The sequence below is a fragment of the Ursus americanus genome, chromosome X (genome assembly GCF_024610735.1).
Source record: "Ursus americanus isolate L20-20 chromosome X, mUrsAme1.1.p, whole genome shotgun sequence".
Classification (NCBI taxonomy): domain Eukaryota; kingdom Metazoa; phylum Chordata; class Mammalia; order Carnivora; family Ursidae; genus Ursus; species Ursus americanus.
In genome coordinates, this window is record NC_142164.1 from 92,731,223 (window position 1) to 92,750,314 (window position 19,092).

Genomic DNA, 19,092 nt, shown 5'->3' on the forward strand with positions numbered 1-19,092 from the left:
GGAAATATACTTTTCAATTCACAGAAGAAATTGAAAGTACAATTTGTGAGTCCAGTGGTAATAATATTTCTATATAAATATATTCATGTTTATAGGTGTCTCTTGGGAGGGAAAATATCTTGTCAAAGAATACCGATCTCAATTTTTTCAAACCATTTGTATCTTATGTGTACTTATGAAATATTTTCTAGCATAATTTTTATTTTTTTATTTTTTATTTTTTAAAAGATTTTATTTATTTATTTGACAGAGAGAAAGATAGCCAGCGAGAGAGAGAACAGAGCAGGGGAAGTGGGAGAGGAAGAAGCAGGCTTCCCAACGGAGGAGCCCGATGTGGGGCTCGATCCCAGGACTCCGGGATCACGCCCTGAGCCGAAGGCAGACGCTTAATGACTGAGCCACCCAGGCGCCCCTCCAGCATAATTTTTAAATTGCTTATCTAAGATTGTCCCTTCACTAGTTTTCATAAAATCGTCAACCAGATGTATAGGTCTCTTTGTACTGCTTTCTCAGGACAGAATGGGCTGATATAGCCTTATTCTGTGTAATAATTAATTTACCACGTTAGTATAATTCATGTTTATTCCTTTACTTCGGGCTATGTTGTGTATTCTTACTCATATTTTATATGAAGGAAAATAATTTCACACCTTTGTTGCCAAACTTGTTGCTATTTTTTCTGATGATCTTTGATTTGTAATTGTCATCTTCTTCAAAAATAATTATGCAGCCTCTGTGAGGTGGTGAGTGATGGTTTACAAGTTTTAAGTTATAAATTAGAAAATAATACATTCTTATCTCAAAAGGGCTTGGTTTAGGAAAAGAAAGCAATCACCTTCTGGTTTTCTGCTAGCAAACGTTAAGATGTATTTTCTTGTATTGAATTTTTTTTCCATTTAGTTTGAAGAAAATAAATAATATTTATTTAAAAATTTTTTTTCAACAGCATTTCCTAGGATAATTCCTTAAATGCTGTGCTCTTTAGGGCTTTGGGTCCTCAGGCTAACTGGCCTAGAGCTGCCATTAATTACATTGCAGAGGACTTTTGACTTGAAGTGAATGCTACAGAGAATTAGAAGTATTTTTCTTCTTCTTTTTTTTTTTTTAAAGATTTTATTTATTTATTTGACAGAGAGAGAAAGAGAGAGGGAAAGAGCACAAGCAGGGGGAGCAGCAGGCAGAGGGAGAGGGAGAAGCAGACTCCCTGTTGAGCAGGGAGCCAGATGCGGCTGGATCCCAGGACCTGAGCCTAAGGCAGATGCTTAACCAGCTAAGCCATCCAAGCAACCCAGAATTAGAAGTAGTCTTAAACCTATGAGTGACTGGAGAAGACTGATCAGATTAAGAAATTAAGTATTATTACAGCTAATTTATTACAAGTTCTCTATTGCTATCTACATATTTGCATCTCTTTATATCATTAAAATATTTAATACTAATGCTAGCTAATGTTTAAACTTAAATTTTAACTATGATGTTAAAAACCAAATTAAAGCATATTTAAGTGGAAACATGCTTTCTTTCCCCATTTACCTTTTTACTAGAAATAATGTTTAGGCTTCAAGACTATCAATGAGAGCACTGGGTGCTGTATGGAAGTGTTGAACCACTATATTGTAACCCTGAAACTGACATAACACTGTATGTTAACTAACTGAAATTAAAATAAAAACTTCAAAAATATTTTAAAAAGGAAGAGAAAAAAAGAGTATAGATATTATACAGACATGGCTTTTATTTTTCACAAATGTAGAGTAGGTTTCTTGGAAAGAAAATTTAAAAATTAAAAATAAATGCAATATAAAGCATCAATTATAGCACCTCTTGACTTTAAATTCCATTAAAAAATAAACTTTTTGGAAATTGCTAACGGAAGTGTTAGGCACAGTTTGCTCCTGTGAACCAACACCATGAAATGACAGTGCCTAAGTCATAGAATGTCATTATTACCAAACCTTTCAACCCTCTAGAATATAGAAAAAATCTCAAAAGGTAGCTATTATAATTGAAAAAAGTATTTCTGTACACATCTATTACTAATGAAACATAAAATCTCGGCCAGAGAAAAAAACTAGCGATCATGTTGTTCAGTGGTTTTGATACTGGTTTTCTAAAAACCGAACTGTTAAACATATATTTTTTTTAAACAAACTTTACACAGAAGTCCAGTAGTAAAAATAAAAATGTCTTTCATTACAAAAGAGGAATAGAGACCACATTTTTTGTTCTCCTTCTCTTGAACAGTTTCCCTTCTCCCCTATCCACCTCTCACCCACTCCATGAAATACTAAACTTTGGTGGAACAGGTGTGTTCAATGTCTTTATGTCATTACACATAATTAGACTGAGTGGCTTCCTTAAGATCTCAGGCTGGTTAGGGAAGTTCCAGGGCTATCAACTAATGATTCATTTTAAGTCTACTATGATTTTTTAATATCCCTCCTAAAAATGGAAATCAGCAACTTAAATCTTGTTATTACTGATAAATATGAGAATTAAAATTATCTGATATCATAAGAACAAAAGAAAAAGTCCTGCCCTATAGGTATTTGAGCAACCTGGCTCAAACACTGTTTTGGAGTTGGAATGCTCACAATAGGATGCTATGTGATGCTTTCTGCATTGGGTTCCTCACATCCCCATCACCCCATCAGTTCAAAAAGGAAGAGTAAAAAAAAAAAAAAAAAAAAAAAAAAAAATCTAAAATTAAAAAAAAAAAAAAGGAAGAGTACAATCTCCATACATTCTGAATCCAATCCGCAAATCTCTGCACCTTAGGTTAACCCTCTCTGTCAGCCAGTATCTGTTGGCAAGGCAGGCCAGTGATCACAGTCATAAGATGCCCACTCTCTGGTGGATGCCACAAACTCAGGAAACATGAGAAGCCATCTATGCTGGGGACACCATCTAGATTAGTTTAGGAGACATGTCCACAGCTAGCCCTTTATCTGAAGAGCAACTGAGGAAATTAGTACAACGGTAGCCCTTTTAAGTGTCCTCCTTGTTGTTCTTGCATGCTGCCTCCCACTGCTCATTGGTACTTCTGGCCTGTCCCAGCTGCCTATCATTACTAACATTCATGTAGCCCGGACCTCAATACAGAGGATGCACTGTGCACAGAGGATGAAATTCCTATTGCCAGCAGGAATCAAGACAGATCCCAGCCCTGATAAACAGGCAAAGGTTCAGTGGACCACCAGAGTAGTCAAGACATGTAGCTTTCCCAGAATCCACTAGCAACATTATTGGATGATGCAGGAGAGTCAGCTATCTTTGGCCTAACAGTACATGCAGGACTTCTACAGAATGGTGGGTGTTTCTAGTCCTTTCATCCAGTAACTTCCTCCACTTAGATAATCATATAGTTTCCAGCTGTTAGTGGTGATTGAGAGATTTCCCAAGCCTATCCATGTGTATTGTCTTGGGCCCTCCATGTGGATTCCCCACTATCTCTTCTGGTCCTTACTCCCCTACACTGAACTCTGGATTCAGAATTTTGACTACCAGCCTGGTCTGGGCTCTCTGGACTTGGATTTCCATGTAGTCTCTCTCATGGACCCTGGACATTGCTCTTTCTCTGGATCTTCATCCCTCACTAAATGTAAGTGTCTTGTCTAGCTCCATTCCCTGTCAACTGGTCACTTTGAATCCTTGCTTTTCAAATTAAGTACTTTTGATTTATAAAATAATACATGTGTGAGTGTTTATGGTATTAACATGAATTAGTTTGTGAGAATATGAATTGATAGAGTTTTTTGGGGATGAAATTTTGGCAATATTAATAAAAATTAACAATCTCCAGATACTCTCCACTTTAACCTAATTCATACCTTCTAGCATATAAATAAACTTTAGCCAAATAAGTCATGTTCAAAATAGTTCAGTTCTATAAGTCACAGCAAGAAATGGGAAACAGATTACGTGTCTGTCGGAAGGACATGATTAGGGGCACCAGGGTGGCTCAGTCAGTTAAGCATCTGATTTTGGGTTAGGTCATGGTCTCGGGGGTGTTGAACCCCAGATCCAGGCTCCCTGCTCAGCAGGGAGTCTGCTTGTCCCTCTCCCTCTGCCTCTGCCCCTCTCCCTGCTTGTACTCTGTCTCTCTCTCAAATAAATGAATAAAATCTTTTTTAAAAAAAGGAAGGGGCGCCTGGGTGGCTTAGTCATTAAGCGTCTGCCTTCAGCTCAGGTCATGATTCCAGCGTTCTGGGATCGAGCCCCGCATCAGGCTCCCTGCTCGGCGGGAAGCCTGCTTCTCCCTCTCCCACTCCCCCTGCTTGTGTTCCCTCTCTCTCTGCTTCTCTGTCTGTCAAATAAATAAATAAATAAATAAATCTTTTTAAAAAAAGGAAGACATGTTTAAATTAATCATGACACATACATGCTATGAGAGCAGATATAAAAGTAAAGCAGATCTATACATGTTGTCATGGAAAGATCTTGCATTCATGTTAAGAGCGAAAGACTTATGGCAGAATAACATGTATATCATGACGCATTAGGTTTTAAAATCATAGATAATTTTACGGAGGAGGGAGTTAAGATGACAGAGGAGTAGGGGACCCCTTTCTCAGCTGGTCCCCTGAGTCGAGTTGGATAGGTACCAGACCAGCCTGAACATTCATGGAATCAGCCTGAGACGCAGGAAGATACATCTGGATCTCTACAAATGAACATCTCCAGCGCTGAATATTGAGGTACAAAGCAGGGAGCCAGGAAACCGCGCACAGATATCGGAAGATAAACGGAAGGGGGAGGGAGCCGCCACATTTGGGTGCTGGGAAGCGGTAGCCGCCTGCACGGGGGAGTGGGCGGACTCATGGACCGGCACCCGCGAGAGAGCAGAACTGAGACCGTGAGCCGGGGAACACGCGCCACCAGACTGAAATGGAGCTCCGGTGTGCTCACTGGAAGCAGACTGAGACCAGGAGCTCCGGGAGCGCGCGGGGGGCAGCTGGGGGCTGGCGGTGTTAGAAACACAAAGGACAGAGACGCACCAGCCCTGGAAGTGAGGGCTGGGACGCTGGGTGTGGGGCGCACATCCCGGGACACTGCAAGGTTGAACAGCACCAACAGACACAGAGTTAAAGTGGCCAGAACATCAGTGGAGAACGATCTGCGATCCTTCTGTTTTGAGACAGAGGCTGAGATTCGGCCACTGCTGCTCTGTCTCTCAGAAGAGGCACAGCAAACCGCCAGGGAAAGCCGCCAGAGAACAAAAGCCTGGAAATACCGGCTCAGAGTGTGCCCATCCCCATCCCCCCTCGCAGGGGACACGGAGACTCTACCCAAACAGGATTGCCTGAGTATCGGCGCGGCAGGCCCCTCCCCCAGAAGGCAGGCTGAAAAATCAAGAAGCCCACATCCCTAAGATCCCTATAAAACAAGGGCGCACGGCCTGGGTCCTGGTCAATAATTTGGGCTCTGGACAACCCCGCAACCTCTCCTCATCAGAATGACGAGAAGGAGAAATCCCCCCCAGCAAAGAAAAGACAATGAGACTGTGGCCTCTGCCACAGAACTAATGGATATGGATATAACCAAATTATCAGAAATGGAATTGAGAGTAACAATGGTCAAGATGATGTGTAGACTTGAAAAAAGTATTAACGAAAATGTTAATGGGAATATAGAATCTCTAAGGGCGGAAATGAGAGCGAATTTAGCAGAAATTAAAAATTCTATGAGCCAAATGCAGTCAAAACTAGAGGCTCTGACGGCCAGGGTAAATGAGGCAGAAGAACGTATCAGCGAATTGGAGGACGGGTTAGTAGAAGAAAAAGCTAAAATAGAATCTGGACTTAAAAAAATCCACGCTCAAGAATGTAGGTTACGGGAGATTACTGACTCAATGAAACGTTCCAATGTCAGAATCATCGGCATCCCTGAGGGGGTGGGGAAAAACAGAGGTCTAGAAGAGATATTTGAACAAATTGTAGCTGAAAACTTCCCTAATCTAGCAAGGGAAACAAACATTTGTGTCCAAGAGGCAGAGAGGACCCCTCCCAAGCTCAACCACGACAAACCTACGCCACGTCACGTCATAGTGCAATTCGCAAATATTAGATCCAAGGATACAGTACTGAAAGCAGCCAGGGCAAAGAAATTTCTCACGTACCAAGGCAAAAGTATCAAAATTATGTCAGACCTGTCTACACAGACCTAGAATGAGAGAAAGGGTTGGGGGGGCATTTTTAAAGCTCTTTCAGAGAAAAACATGCAGCCAAGGATCCTTTATCCAGCAAGGCTGTCATTCAGAATTGATGGAGAAATAAAGACCTTCCAGAATCACCAGTCATTGACCAATTTCATAACCACGAAACCAGCCCTACAGGAGATATTAAGGGGGGTTCTATAAAAGTAAAAAGGCCCCAAGAGTGATACAGAACAGAAAGTCACAATCTATAGAAACAAAGACATTACTGGAAACATGGCATCATTAAAATCATCTCTCTCAATATTCAGTCTCAATGTAAATGGCCTAAAATGCTCCCATAAAATGCCACAAGGTTGCAGATTGGATAAAAAGACATGGCCCATCCATTTGCTATCTACAAGAGACTCATTTTGAACCTAAAGATACATTCAGACTGAAAGTAAAGGGATGGAATACCATCTTTCACGCCAATGGACCTCAAAAGAAAGCTGGGGTAGCAATTCTCGTATCAGACAGATTGGATTTTAAACTAAAGACTATAGTTAGAGACACAGAAAGGCACTATATTATTCTTAAAGGATGTATCCAACAAGTGGATATGACAATTATAAATATATATGCCCCCAACAGGGGAGCAGCAAGATACACAAGCCAACTCTTAACCACAATAAAGAGACATACAGATAAAAATACGTTAATAGTAGGGGACCTCAACACTCCACTATCAGAAATAGACAGAACACCCATGCAAAAAATTGACAAAGAAACAAGGGCTTTGAATGCCATACTCGACGAGTTGGACCTCATAGATATATATAGAACACCACACCCCAGAACCAAAGAATACTCATTCTATTCTAATGCCCATGGAACATTCTCAAGAATAGACCATGTTCTGGGACACAAAACAGGTCTCAACCGATACCAAAAGACTGAAATTATTCCCTGCATATTCTCAGACCACAACGCTTTGAAACTGGAACTCAACCACAAGGAAAAATTTGGAAGAAACTCAAACACTTGGAGACTAAGAACCATCCTGCTCAGGAATGATTCGATGTTCCAGAAAATCAAAAATCAATTTAAACAATTTATGGAGACCAACGAGAATGAAAACACAATGGTCCAAAACCTATGGGATACTGCAAAGGCAGTCCTAAGGGGGAAATACATAGCCATCCAAGCCTCACTCAAAAGAATAGAAAAATCTAAAATGCAGTTTTTATATTCTCACCTCAAGAAGCTGGAACAGCAACAGAGGGACAGACTAATCCACGCATGAGGAAGCAGTTGACAAAGATTAGAGCAGAAATCAATGAATTAGAAACCAGGAGTACAGTAGAGCAGATCAACAGAACTAGAAGCTGGTTCTTTGAGAGAATCAATAAAATTGACATACCACTGGCAAGACTTATCCAAAAGAATAGAGAAAGAACCCAAATTAATAAAATTATGAATGAAAAAGGAGAGGTCACGACCAACACCAATGAAATTGGAAACATTATTAGAAACTTTTATCAACATCTACATGCCAATAAGTTAAGCAATCTGGAAGAGATGGAGGCCTTCCTGGAAACCTATAAACTACCAAGACTGAAACAGGAAGAAATTGATTTTTTAAACAGGCCAATTAATTATGAAGAGATTGAGTCAGTGATAAACAACCTTCCAAATAACAGAACTCCAGGCCCAGACGGTTTTCCTGGGGTATTCTACCAAACATTCAAAGAAGAAATAATACCTATTCTCCTAAAGCCATTTCAAAACATAGAAACAGAAAGAAAGCTACCAAACTCATTCTATGAGGCCAATATTACGTTGATCCCCAAACCAGGCAAAGACCCCGTTAAAAAGGAGAATTACAGACTGATTTCCCTAATGAATATGGATGCCAAAATCCTCAACAAGATCCTGGCTAATAGAATCCAACAGTACATTAAAAGGATTATCCATCATGACCAAGTGGGATTCATCCCTAGGATGCAAGGGTGGTTCAACATTCGCAAATCAATCGGTGTCTTAGGTTTTATCCAGAAAGAAAAATTCAAAAATCATATGATTCTCTCAATAGATGCAGAAAAAGCATTTGACAAAATACAGCATCCTTTCCTGATTAAAACCCTTCAGAGTGTAGGGATAGAAGGTACATTTCTCAATCTCATAAAAACCATCTATGAAAAGCCTACAGAAAATATCATTCTCAGTGGGGAAAAGCTGGAAGCCTTTCCCTTAAGATCAGGAACACGACAAGGATGCCCACTCTCGCCACTATTATTCAACATAGTACTAGAAGTCCTTGCAACAGCAATCAGATAACAAAAAGGGATAAAAGGTATCCAAATCAGCAAGGAATAAGTCAAAATGTCTCTCTTCACAGATGACATGATACTCTATATGGAAAACCCAAAAGAATCCACTCTCAAACTATTAGAAGTTATAGAGCAATTCAGTAATGTGGCGGGATACAAAATCAATGCTCGGAAATCAGCTGCATTTCTATACACGAATAATGAGACTGAAGAAAGAGAAATTAGGGAATCCATCCCATTTACAATAGCACCAAAAACCATACATTACCTTGGAATTAACTTAACCAGAGACGTAGAGGAACTATATTCTAGAAACTATAAATCACTCTTGAAAGACATTGAGGAAGACACAAAAAGATGGACAAATATTCCATGCTCATGGATCGGAAGAATTAACATAGTTAAAATGTCCATGCTACCCAGTCCAATCTCCACTTTCAATGCTATCCCGATCAAAATACTGAGGACATTTTTCAAAGAACTGGAACAAATAGTCCTTAAATTTGTATGGAAACAGAAAAGGCCCCAAATCGCCAAGGAACTGTTGAAAAGGAAAAACAAAGCTGGGGGCATCACAATGCCGGATTTCAAGCTGTACTACAAAGCTGTGATCACAAAGACAGCATGGTACTGGCACAAAAACAGACACATAGACCAATGGAACAGAACAGAGAACCCAGAAATGGACCCTTGGCTCTTTGGGTAACTAATCTTTGACAAAGCAGGAAAAAACATCCAGTGGAAAAAAGACAGTCTCTTCAATAAATGGTGCTGGGAAAATTGGACAGCTACATGCAAAAGAATGAAACTTGACCACTCTCTCACACCATACACAAAGATAAACTCCAAATGGATGAAAGACCTCGAGGTGAGACAGGAATACATCAAAATCCTAGAGGAGAACATAGGCTGTAACCTCTCTGACATCAGCCACAGAAACTTCTTTCATGACACATCTCCAAAGGCAAGAGAAACAAAAGGAAAAATGAACTTGTGGGACTTCATCAAGATAAAAATCTTCTGCACAGCCAAGGAAACAGTCAAAAAAACTAAGAGGCAGCCCACAGAATGGGAGACGATATTTGCAAATGACACTACAGATAAAAGACTGGCATCCAAGATCTACAAAGAACTTCTCAAACTCAATACATGTGAAACAAATAAACAAATCAAAAAATGGGCAGAAGATATGAACAGACACTTTTCCAATGAAGACATACAAATGGCTAACAGACACATGAAAAAATGTTCAAAATCATCAGCCATCAGGGAAATTCAAATCAAAACCACACTAAGATACCACCTTACGCCAGTTAGAATGGCAAAAATTGACAAGGCAAGAAACAATTGCTGTAGAGGATGTGGAGAAAGGGGATCCCTCCTACATTGTTGGTGGCAATGCAAGTTGGTACAGCCACTCTGGAAAACAGTGTGGAGGTCCCTCAAAATGTTAAAAATAGAGATACCCTATGACCCAGCAATTGCACTACTGGTATTTACCCCAAAGATACAGACGTAGTGAAGAGAAGGGCCTTATGCACCCCAATGTTCATAGCAGCATTGTCCACAATAGCTAAATCATGGAAGGAGCCGAGATGCCCTTCAACAGATGACCGGATTAAGAAGTTGTGGTCCATATATACAATGGAATAGTACTCAGCTATCAGAAAGAACGATTTCTCAACATTTGCTGCAACATGGATGGCACTGGAGGAGATAATGCTAAGTGAAATAAGTCAAGCAGAGAACGACAATTATGATATGATTTCTCTCATCTATGGAACATAAGAACTTGGAAGATCGGTAGGGGAAGAAAGGGATAAAGAAAGGGGGGGTAATCAGAAGGGGGAATGAAGCATGAGGGACTATGGACTGTGAGAAACAAACTGAGGGCTTCAGAGGGGAGGGGGTGGGGAAATGGGATAGACTGGTGATGGGTAGTAAGGAGGGCATGTATTGCATGGTGCACCTGGTGTTATACGGAACTAATGAATCATCGAGCTTTACGTCAGAAACCATGGATGTACTGTATGGTGACTAACATAACATAATAAAAAAAAATTTTTTAAATAAAAAAATAAAATGTCATTTATTTTGATGATTGCAAAAAAAATAAAAAATAAAATCATAGATAATCTTATAACACAGCTATGTATGAGAAAGCCTACAGTTAACTTTAAAATAACATACTAGATTAATCGTGGCTGTCTTTGAGACTGTGGCTGAATTATGAGGGACTACTGTAAAGGTGGAGATTGTGACTTTTCTGTATTTTTAACATTTTTGCACCTAGAATATGTGTGCTATCAGCTTTGTCATTAAAATATTTTAATAAGCCTAACAGCAAAAATAGTAGCTGTGTATGAATTAGATAAAGTTTATGCTAGCTGATGGAAGAGACAACATCTGAAATCTGAATGGCTTAACATAACAAAAGTATATTTCTTGCACACATAAAATCTGATAGATTTGGCAGGGAATCTTTGCTACCAGGTAACGCAGAGATCTAAGCTGCCTCCATCCCGTACTTCCACAAATCAACATAGTCCCCATGTTTGCTGCTGAATGGAAGGAAGGTCATTATGGTGGCATCCTGGCTCTCAAATGCTTTGGACTGTGACAAACATCGTTTCTGTTCATATTTCAGCAGCAATGGCTGGTCATAAGAGCCTTTCTAACTATAAGCGAACTGGACAATGTAGTCTTCCCATGTACCCAGGAAAGAGTGAAAGACAAGTGGTGGATGAGTACTTGTAGTCTCTACCATAAACACTTATATAGTAGGGGCCTAGTAGAGAAAAACCACTAGAATTTGTTACGTCAATGACCCTGTTCATTTCCTGGTGGAGTTTCTGAAGAGGCAAAATGGTCTTGGCAACTCTCCAACTTCGTGAGATCTTACTATTTAATAGGTGCTTTCCAATATAGAGTCACATATATTTTTCAAAAGGACCTTGTAAATCTTTGCAGGAAGTGTTTGCCTCAGTTCACTTTTTCAAAAGCCCCATCACACATTGTTCTTTTCAATAACCACTATGATCACAGTACACTGAGAATTTTCTCCTTACTCTTGGTGCATTGACAAAACTTTACCTTATGATTCTTTGCTATCTATCACCTAACTGAAAATGCCTGGATATCTGCACAAATGCAATTATGCACACTGAGAACCAAAATTCTTTCAGTTATATCTGTTATCTATCATATATACCTGTCTATCTATCTATCTATCCATTATCTATCTATCTATCATCTATGTATTTCTATCATCTATTATCCAAAGGTAATTCCAAGGAACCTAGGTTCTTATATCTCCTAGAAGGACTCCAGAAGTTACAGAAACTGAGACACTGTAGATGTTTGCTTATTTATTTCAATCATCTCTCCTCATCTATCACTTATAGGAAAGGCTTTGGTTTTTAACCACGAAGTTAAGCTCCCTCATTGTTGTATGTGTCCAGTAGCCCCCTCAGCCCCCTCACCCCCTCAGCCTCATCTTGCCCTACATCCAAATTTAGCTTAAAATTTACTCTCATTGAAGAAACGGGAGTTTTTTTCTTTTTCTTTTCTTTTCTTTTTTTTAAGAAATAAAGGGAAGTTCAGGTTTTATTAGGTTTTAGGGAAAATCTGGGAGGTTTGTTTTGAACAGAAGTTCACTGGAGAAGAGTTCGAGGTTGTGGTGGTTTCTCACTGGCTGCAAGCCGTGGTTAGCGCATTGCTAGGGTGAGGGGGATCTTCCTTTCTCTTAAAAGCAGGAGATAAACTCCTATGTTAGAAGTGTCTTCTCTCATCAGGAGAATTCTTATTTTCTTCCTTCCTGCTGGTTATACAGGCTGCAAGGAGTGGTACCTGCATGAACGTGTTCCCTTCAGGGCTTCTGGACTTCATTTTATTTTACTTTATTTTTTATTTAAATTCAATTAGCCAACTTATAGTACATCATTAGTTTCAGATGTAGGGAGTTTTTTTCTTATTCTTGAATAATAAATCCCATTAAAATTCTATTGCAAATATCAAAATTCCATCTCTTGGGGATATAGCACCCAAACTAGTAGATTCTTTGCCAAATCAGACTACACTCACCAGATCATTTGGGAAATCATTTTGAGAATGTGATAAAGATAGCCAGTGATGACGACCAGGTTTAAATTTCACTGTCAAAATGACCTTTTACGTGGAACAGGATATTGCTAGGTTCCATGATGAGGGATGGGGGTTCCACGGTGAGGGATGGGATTGCCAGGGAAGTCGAATACTCTAGGTCAGGGAAAGGGCAAATGAATCTGGGCTGTTCATTTGGGAGCAGGATGCAGACATCAGAGGAGGATGCAGTGAAGAGCTGGTCAACAGATTCAGGTTCCAATTTGGACACGAGAATACCCTGGAAAACACTAGGGGAAGGGTACTGTAATGCACATATAGTTGAGGAAAAATAATTATCCTCTACCCTTCAGGTGCTTGACTGAGAAGCCCCCTGTAATAAAAAGACAGATTAAACTGAGAAAAACAAATTTAATTACATACATATGTATGTATGGGAGCCCCATAAAGATATGAGACTCAAAGAGATGACCAAAGCAGGAAGCTTTTATACCTTTCAGACAAACACTAACTCTGTGAAGAACTGATAGGCAGAGGGGTTTGGGCTACGGGTAGTAAATGGTGAAGAATTAACAAGGTTTATTTATATAGCCTTCTTGGCCCCAAATTCCCTGTCTCTGGTGAGAAAGATGCCTTCTTCCGTCCTGATACAGTGAGGGCAACTTTCACATGGGAGATTCATCTCCAGTTTTTAGGGTGATAAAGGAAGGTTGGAGTGTCCCTCCTACACCATCTGTTTCTCAAGTACCTTTAATTCAAAATAACCAATATGCCCAAGTGGCATATTCTGGGGTGACATAGTCTGAACCCCTACACACAAAAGAGGTGGAGATGGAGAAGAAGACTAGCCCCTGGGCAGTCAGCTCTCAAGGAACCCTGGGGTTAAGGGCAGCAGGACCCTAGGTAAATGAAGTCCACAGACAATTCCCAAATTGCATTTCATTATCATTTTCACCTTTCTTCTTTACATGTGCTTTTCATACTTCAGATTCAAGGTCCTTTTTATCCTAAGAGGCAATGTGGAATAGTGAGAAAAAAAAATGAATCTAGAGACAGAATATGGGCCTCAGGCTAGAGGAATGAAACAACATGGGCTCTAGAATTCAGACCATGAGTTTAGCTTCAGCTCTGTCACATACCAGACCTGTGAACTTGCGCACATTCTAAAGCTTTGTTAATCTTAGGCTCTTCATCTGAAGACTGAGTCTGATAAGCCTTGTCATATTGGACTGTTTGAAAGCATGCAATAAGGCACCTGGCTGGCTCAGTTGATGGAGCATGCGACTCTTGATCTCAGAGTTGTGAGTTTGCTCCCCGTGTTGGGTATAGAGATAACTTAAATAAAGTACCAATTGGATACTTCTCGAAAAAAGAGTGTAATATATTTAAGGCACCTGTTACAGCGCCTGACATAACTTAGGTCTTTAATGAATAACAGTTATTACTGTAATTATTTTGACTACTGCCCCTATGAACCTCACCTATGTGATTTCTAAAAATCCAGTATATCCCAAAGAACATGAAGTACTACAGGCCATGGAATATCAGGTCAACCAAAATGCTGCTTAGGAACTAAACCTCAGTAAATATATCCCCTCTGAGGCTATGTTCTTTAATAATAGGGAATTTATGGGGCACCTGGGTGGCTCAGTCATTTGAGCATCTGACTCTTGGTTTGGGCTCAGGTCGTGATCTTGGGATCATGGGGTCCAGCCCTGGGTCGGGCTCTGCACTCAGCGCAGAATCGGCTTGGGATACTTTCTCCCTTCCTCTCTCTCCCCCTCTGCTCCATCCCTGCCCCCGATCAAATAAATAAATAAATATATAAAATCTTAAAAAAAAAAATAGGGAATTTCTTCTTCACCTGGATGCAATTCAGAATTCCTAGAATTTGTGACAAGGACCAGTTCCTTGCCTCCATAGCTTCTGTTCCATTCAAAACCACTCCTATTCTCATTAATTTCACACCCATAAAAATATAAGCATTTCTTAGACTACGCCAAATTACACTGAAAATACCGTATTTAAAATATGCCTTAGGGATGCCTGGGTGGCTCAGTTGGTTAAGCATCTGCCTTAGGCTCAGGTCATGATCCCAGGATCCTGGAATCGAGTCTCACATTGGTCTCTCTGCTCAGTGGGGAGTCTGCTTCTCCTTCTGCCTGCTGCTCCCCCTGTTTGTGCTCTCTTTCTCTCTCTGATGAATAAATAAATAAAATCTTAAAAAAAATATATGTCTTAAATGGAGTAGTCTCTGGCTCTCCTAGGCCAGGGCAACCAATGGTTTCTTGGTGTCTCATCTCAATAAAGTATCACTGTTATCTCTGAAAACTCTTTGAAGACTGTATGTATAAAAACTTGTTTGTAAATTATGTTCAATGGCACAGGGATACCATCACAGGACAACTTCCATTCCTGCCCCAAAGACTTCTCTCTTTTTAATCCATGCCCCCTAAGTAACTACAAAGAACAGTTTTCCATTCCAGGTTTTTGAGTCTCAACTCTGAGACACACTATCTGAAGGTCTGATTGCTGATCACCACCCCCTCAGGCTCAGCTTGCCCTAAATCCAAATTTAAGTTAAAAATAAACACTCGCTACAGGAATTCCAGCTTCCCCAATCCCCAAACTCCCTTGTCCCAGGGCATTTACACTTGACAGTCTCATATGGAACACTTCCACTTATCTGCTAACTCCTTTTACTTGCCTCCTAGATATTAGAAGGCATCCCACTCTAATTATAGGATTGCTGATCCTATAAGTAAATTCGTAAGTGCAATTGTAGGTATTGTTCATGCTTTAATCTCCAAGACTAATGTGGTGATTTCCAAACAGCAAATGTTCAATGAAGGTTTGGAGAATAAAAGAAAGAGTGAGCATGGGGTCTAATTTATTGATGTTTCTCTTTAATATATCCATAAACAAGTTAAGCATATTTAAGCATATATAATTTAATTGTATAAAACAAAAATGTAAAAGGTGTAAGAGGGCCATAGATTGACAATCCTTAATTTGTTCTCTATTTTTTGAACCCAAACACCTTAAAGCTGATCACTCTCACATTTCCAGTAAATACCTATAGCAATTCCATGTTATGTTATTCTAGATGACAAAATAAGATGGTTTCACAGTTTTTCAAAATAACAAAACTCTTACTATTAAACCTCATTATAACATTAAATGTGTGACCAATATATTTTATAAACTTGGAGATTTTGAAGCTAATGAAATCTACATTAAAGAAACAGTACTTGAACAAATACATATGCTAAAAAGAATAAATTTTCAAGTTACACATATAACATAGGAACACACAGGCATATATACAGTATTTCTTTCAGCCCCACCTCAGACCTAAATTCTATGAACACTAACTGCCCTTTTTCAAACACCAAGTGAAGAACCTGTCTCAGGCTTCTCTAGGAGCAAGAGAAATGACTGGACTTGGCCCTAGAACTCGCAGTGGCCACAGAAGCAGAGACAGACCTGGCTGAAATTCTGGCTCGGGCTCTCTCTTCTTCATCTTGCAAAGCCTCCTCATACTGAGATGGGAAAGAACTCGGGTCAGTCCCATGAACCTTGGCCAGAAACTCCAGGACTCTCATCTTGGTGGTTTCAGCGTGGGCTCTCGGGCCCCAGAGGAATTCAAACCGTGCAGGATCACTGTTGGCCACCTGCCGGTACTCCAGGTACTTTTCCTTCACGAAATCTTTGGTGATGAGCTTCCTGGGCTCCCCAAAGATGACGTGCTTCCTCCCAGCATGTATCCCCGTCAAACTCAGAACTCCCCAGACTTCCTCTTCGGTGGCACTGTTGCCCTTCATGAAGACCACACCCAGGATAAAGATCAGGATGCCGGTCTTGGGCATGCCCTCTTCACCATCCAGCACCCCATCATAGGTGAGGCCCAATTTGATGAAGAGGCCATAGCAGTGGTTGGTGGGATCCACTCTCTTCACATCAAGGCCAAAGACCATCTCCATGTGCTCAGAGGCTCTCAGGAAGATCTCAGTGAAGTGGTCTTCACACTCGTTGATGACAATCTTCATATCTGCCTTTGTCATTGGCTCTTTCATGTGATACTTGAACAGCATGAAATTGACCAACGAAATCACTTTCTCATCTAGAGCATTTGTGGGCACACTCCTGGAGTCTGGCCCAGCCCATGAGGTGCTATTCTCTTCTTCTTGGCTACTGAAGCCCTCATTCATTTCACTTGATGAGGTGGTTGTGAGGGCAATGGAAGATGAGCAGAAACTCTGATGACTCTCAGGGGTACTGGGTCTACCAGCATCAGGAGCCTCCTTTGAATTGCCAGGCATCAGAGGATATGAGGAGAGATGGGTCTCTTCCAGAGCCTTGGAGACCTGTACAACTTCCATATCCTTGATCTCACTGCAGGTCTGAAAGCACTGACCATATAAGCATTGTGGATTCTTTTGATGCTGAGGCATGGTGACTTTTATGAGTGGCAATAGACAGGAGTGAGGATAGGAGAGTGGGCAGTGGGGAATTACGGCCTAAGAGGAAGAAGGAGATGTGAGTGGCTTCAGCTGCTAAACTCCTCTGGGGTGGCTCTGATAAAACTGCCTCCAGTGGACTTCTCCTGACAACACTGTTATAGGACCTCACAGGTCTCTCAACCTCTCGGTTGCTATGTCCCTGAAGAACAATGAAGGAGGATATCTGAATGCTCCTGAGGATGCAGCCAGCAAACCCAGGCTGAGAATTCTCAGAGATTGCAGTAGCAGGTGTGGCTGGGCTCTAGACAGCCATTTCTGTGCTGAGGAGGGTGGTCCCATCAGTCCTCACTCAGATTCATTACCTTGGCATTCAGTAGGGCCTGGTGTACCTCCCCTATGCTAATGGACTCTAGTACTGGTCACCTTGTCCATTCTCATCAGGTGATCCCTGTTGACATACCCTGGACTGACAGCAGGAGTGCACTGCTGTTGGGCCCTCTGTCCCGGTGTGACTGATACCCTCAGTACTAATTCTGTGTCTTCCTAGGTTCCTGCAACCCCTTGTGCACTTTTCTTTCTGTTAATCTGAGGCTGCCACTCAGACAAACACAATTACTTCCCTGAGGCCACTGTTAGATGAAGGGAGAATGTGAGAATTCTGACCACTGACCTCAGGCATCCAAGGGCTAAATGCAGAGGCAGAGTGGAGCTCATGGACTTCCCACCTATATCGCAATGGGTGGCCCCTTAGTCCTGACTCAATGCCTACACCTTGGTTCCTGGCACTGTGTGAGAGTCCTCCCGTCTGCTGTCCCCTTGTTCAGTCCTTACACTACACACCCACCTCCTAGTGACTGCCAAGGGAGAACTAAGGGGACATTTTACCTCGATATCCCTGTCCGTGGCCTCCCAGGATTGACAACAAGGGTGGATATTGTGGGGCCACCTGGGTTCTGAGGTGGGTGGTCCCTCTACACATAACTCTCTGTCCTTACCCTGAATCCTTTAAGCACCTGGAAATCTTCCATCTGACAACCCGACTTCACTCCCCCAAACCAAGTCTCACCTCCCTTAAACCCAAAATGCTAATGTAAAGTCACCTAACATGTGGTCATTCCTTTTAGGGACCTCCCAGAATGGACCAAAGTGTCATGGTGACTCTCTGTTCTGGAATGTGCGGTCTGGATGGCCTTCTCTTGTGGTCCTCATCTTGAATCCTGGCATGACCTGGGACTTCGACCTCTGACCCAAGTTTCCCCACTCACAATAAGGCTTCACTTCTCACGGAACACTGTGGAGGAGTGATTGGGTGTCTCTCAGGCTATCACTGCTCAGAATCTCCCAAGGACGCCCTGTGATCTGTGGGACTCCACTTGCACATGGTGACTTTGCCCTTCAGATAAAACTCAATGACGACTGCCAGGGCCTGGGACTCCTGCTGACTGAACAAATCCTTTAACTTCCCGAGCCCCAGAGGAGGAAAGGAAAAGTCACCCCTGCCTGCCCGACCACAGAGGCTCGATGCTGTGCCATAACCTCTACCCGCGGTGAGGGGAAGCGTGAGAACTACCTCGGGGTCCTCGCCGCTGGGACTCCTACAGGAGTCTCCCGCAGGACCTGAGACTCCTTCCTTTGCCGACAGGACACCGCCTACCTCACACTAAGCTCTCACCTCCCTCAGACTCTGGAGGCAGAAGCCTCCATTCGGCAACACTACCCGTCGCCCCTGCCCGAGGCCTCCCAGGGCTGACAGACTGGCCGAGGCTCACGGAGTCCACCACTGTCTGGGGTGGGTGGTCCCCTCAGGACTCACCCGGGGGCTTTTTCTGGACTACCAGCAGGTCAGGGGACCCTTAGCCCCGCAGAGAAACGCTGTCCCCTCCATCAGATCCCAAAGAGGAAGTGTGTCATGGGTCGGCCTGACAGACTGGTTCGGGGCCTCCCTGAGTTGGACTGGGGCTCTCATCTAATGAGTCCCCTCATTTCTGTGATACAAGGTCTCTTCAGTTCTCATTTGGAATCTTACTTGACTCCAAGCAGCACCTGGGACTCCTCCCTCTGC

The 19,092-nt window shown here is 41.7% G+C and overlaps 1 protein-coding gene across 1 annotated transcript; it reads right to left on the minus strand.

Moving 5' to 3' along the window:
• Positions 1-15,986: 15,986 nt before the first annotated feature.
• MAGEB16 (MAGE family member B16) lies at positions 15,987-17,021 on the minus strand. Its single transcript, XM_045790459.2, has one exon. The coding sequence runs from the start codon at positions 17,019-17,021 to the stop codon at positions 15,987-15,989; it is 1,035 nt and encodes a 344-aa protein (XP_045646415.2).
• Between the last annotated feature and the right edge of the window lie 2,071 nt (positions 17,022-19,092).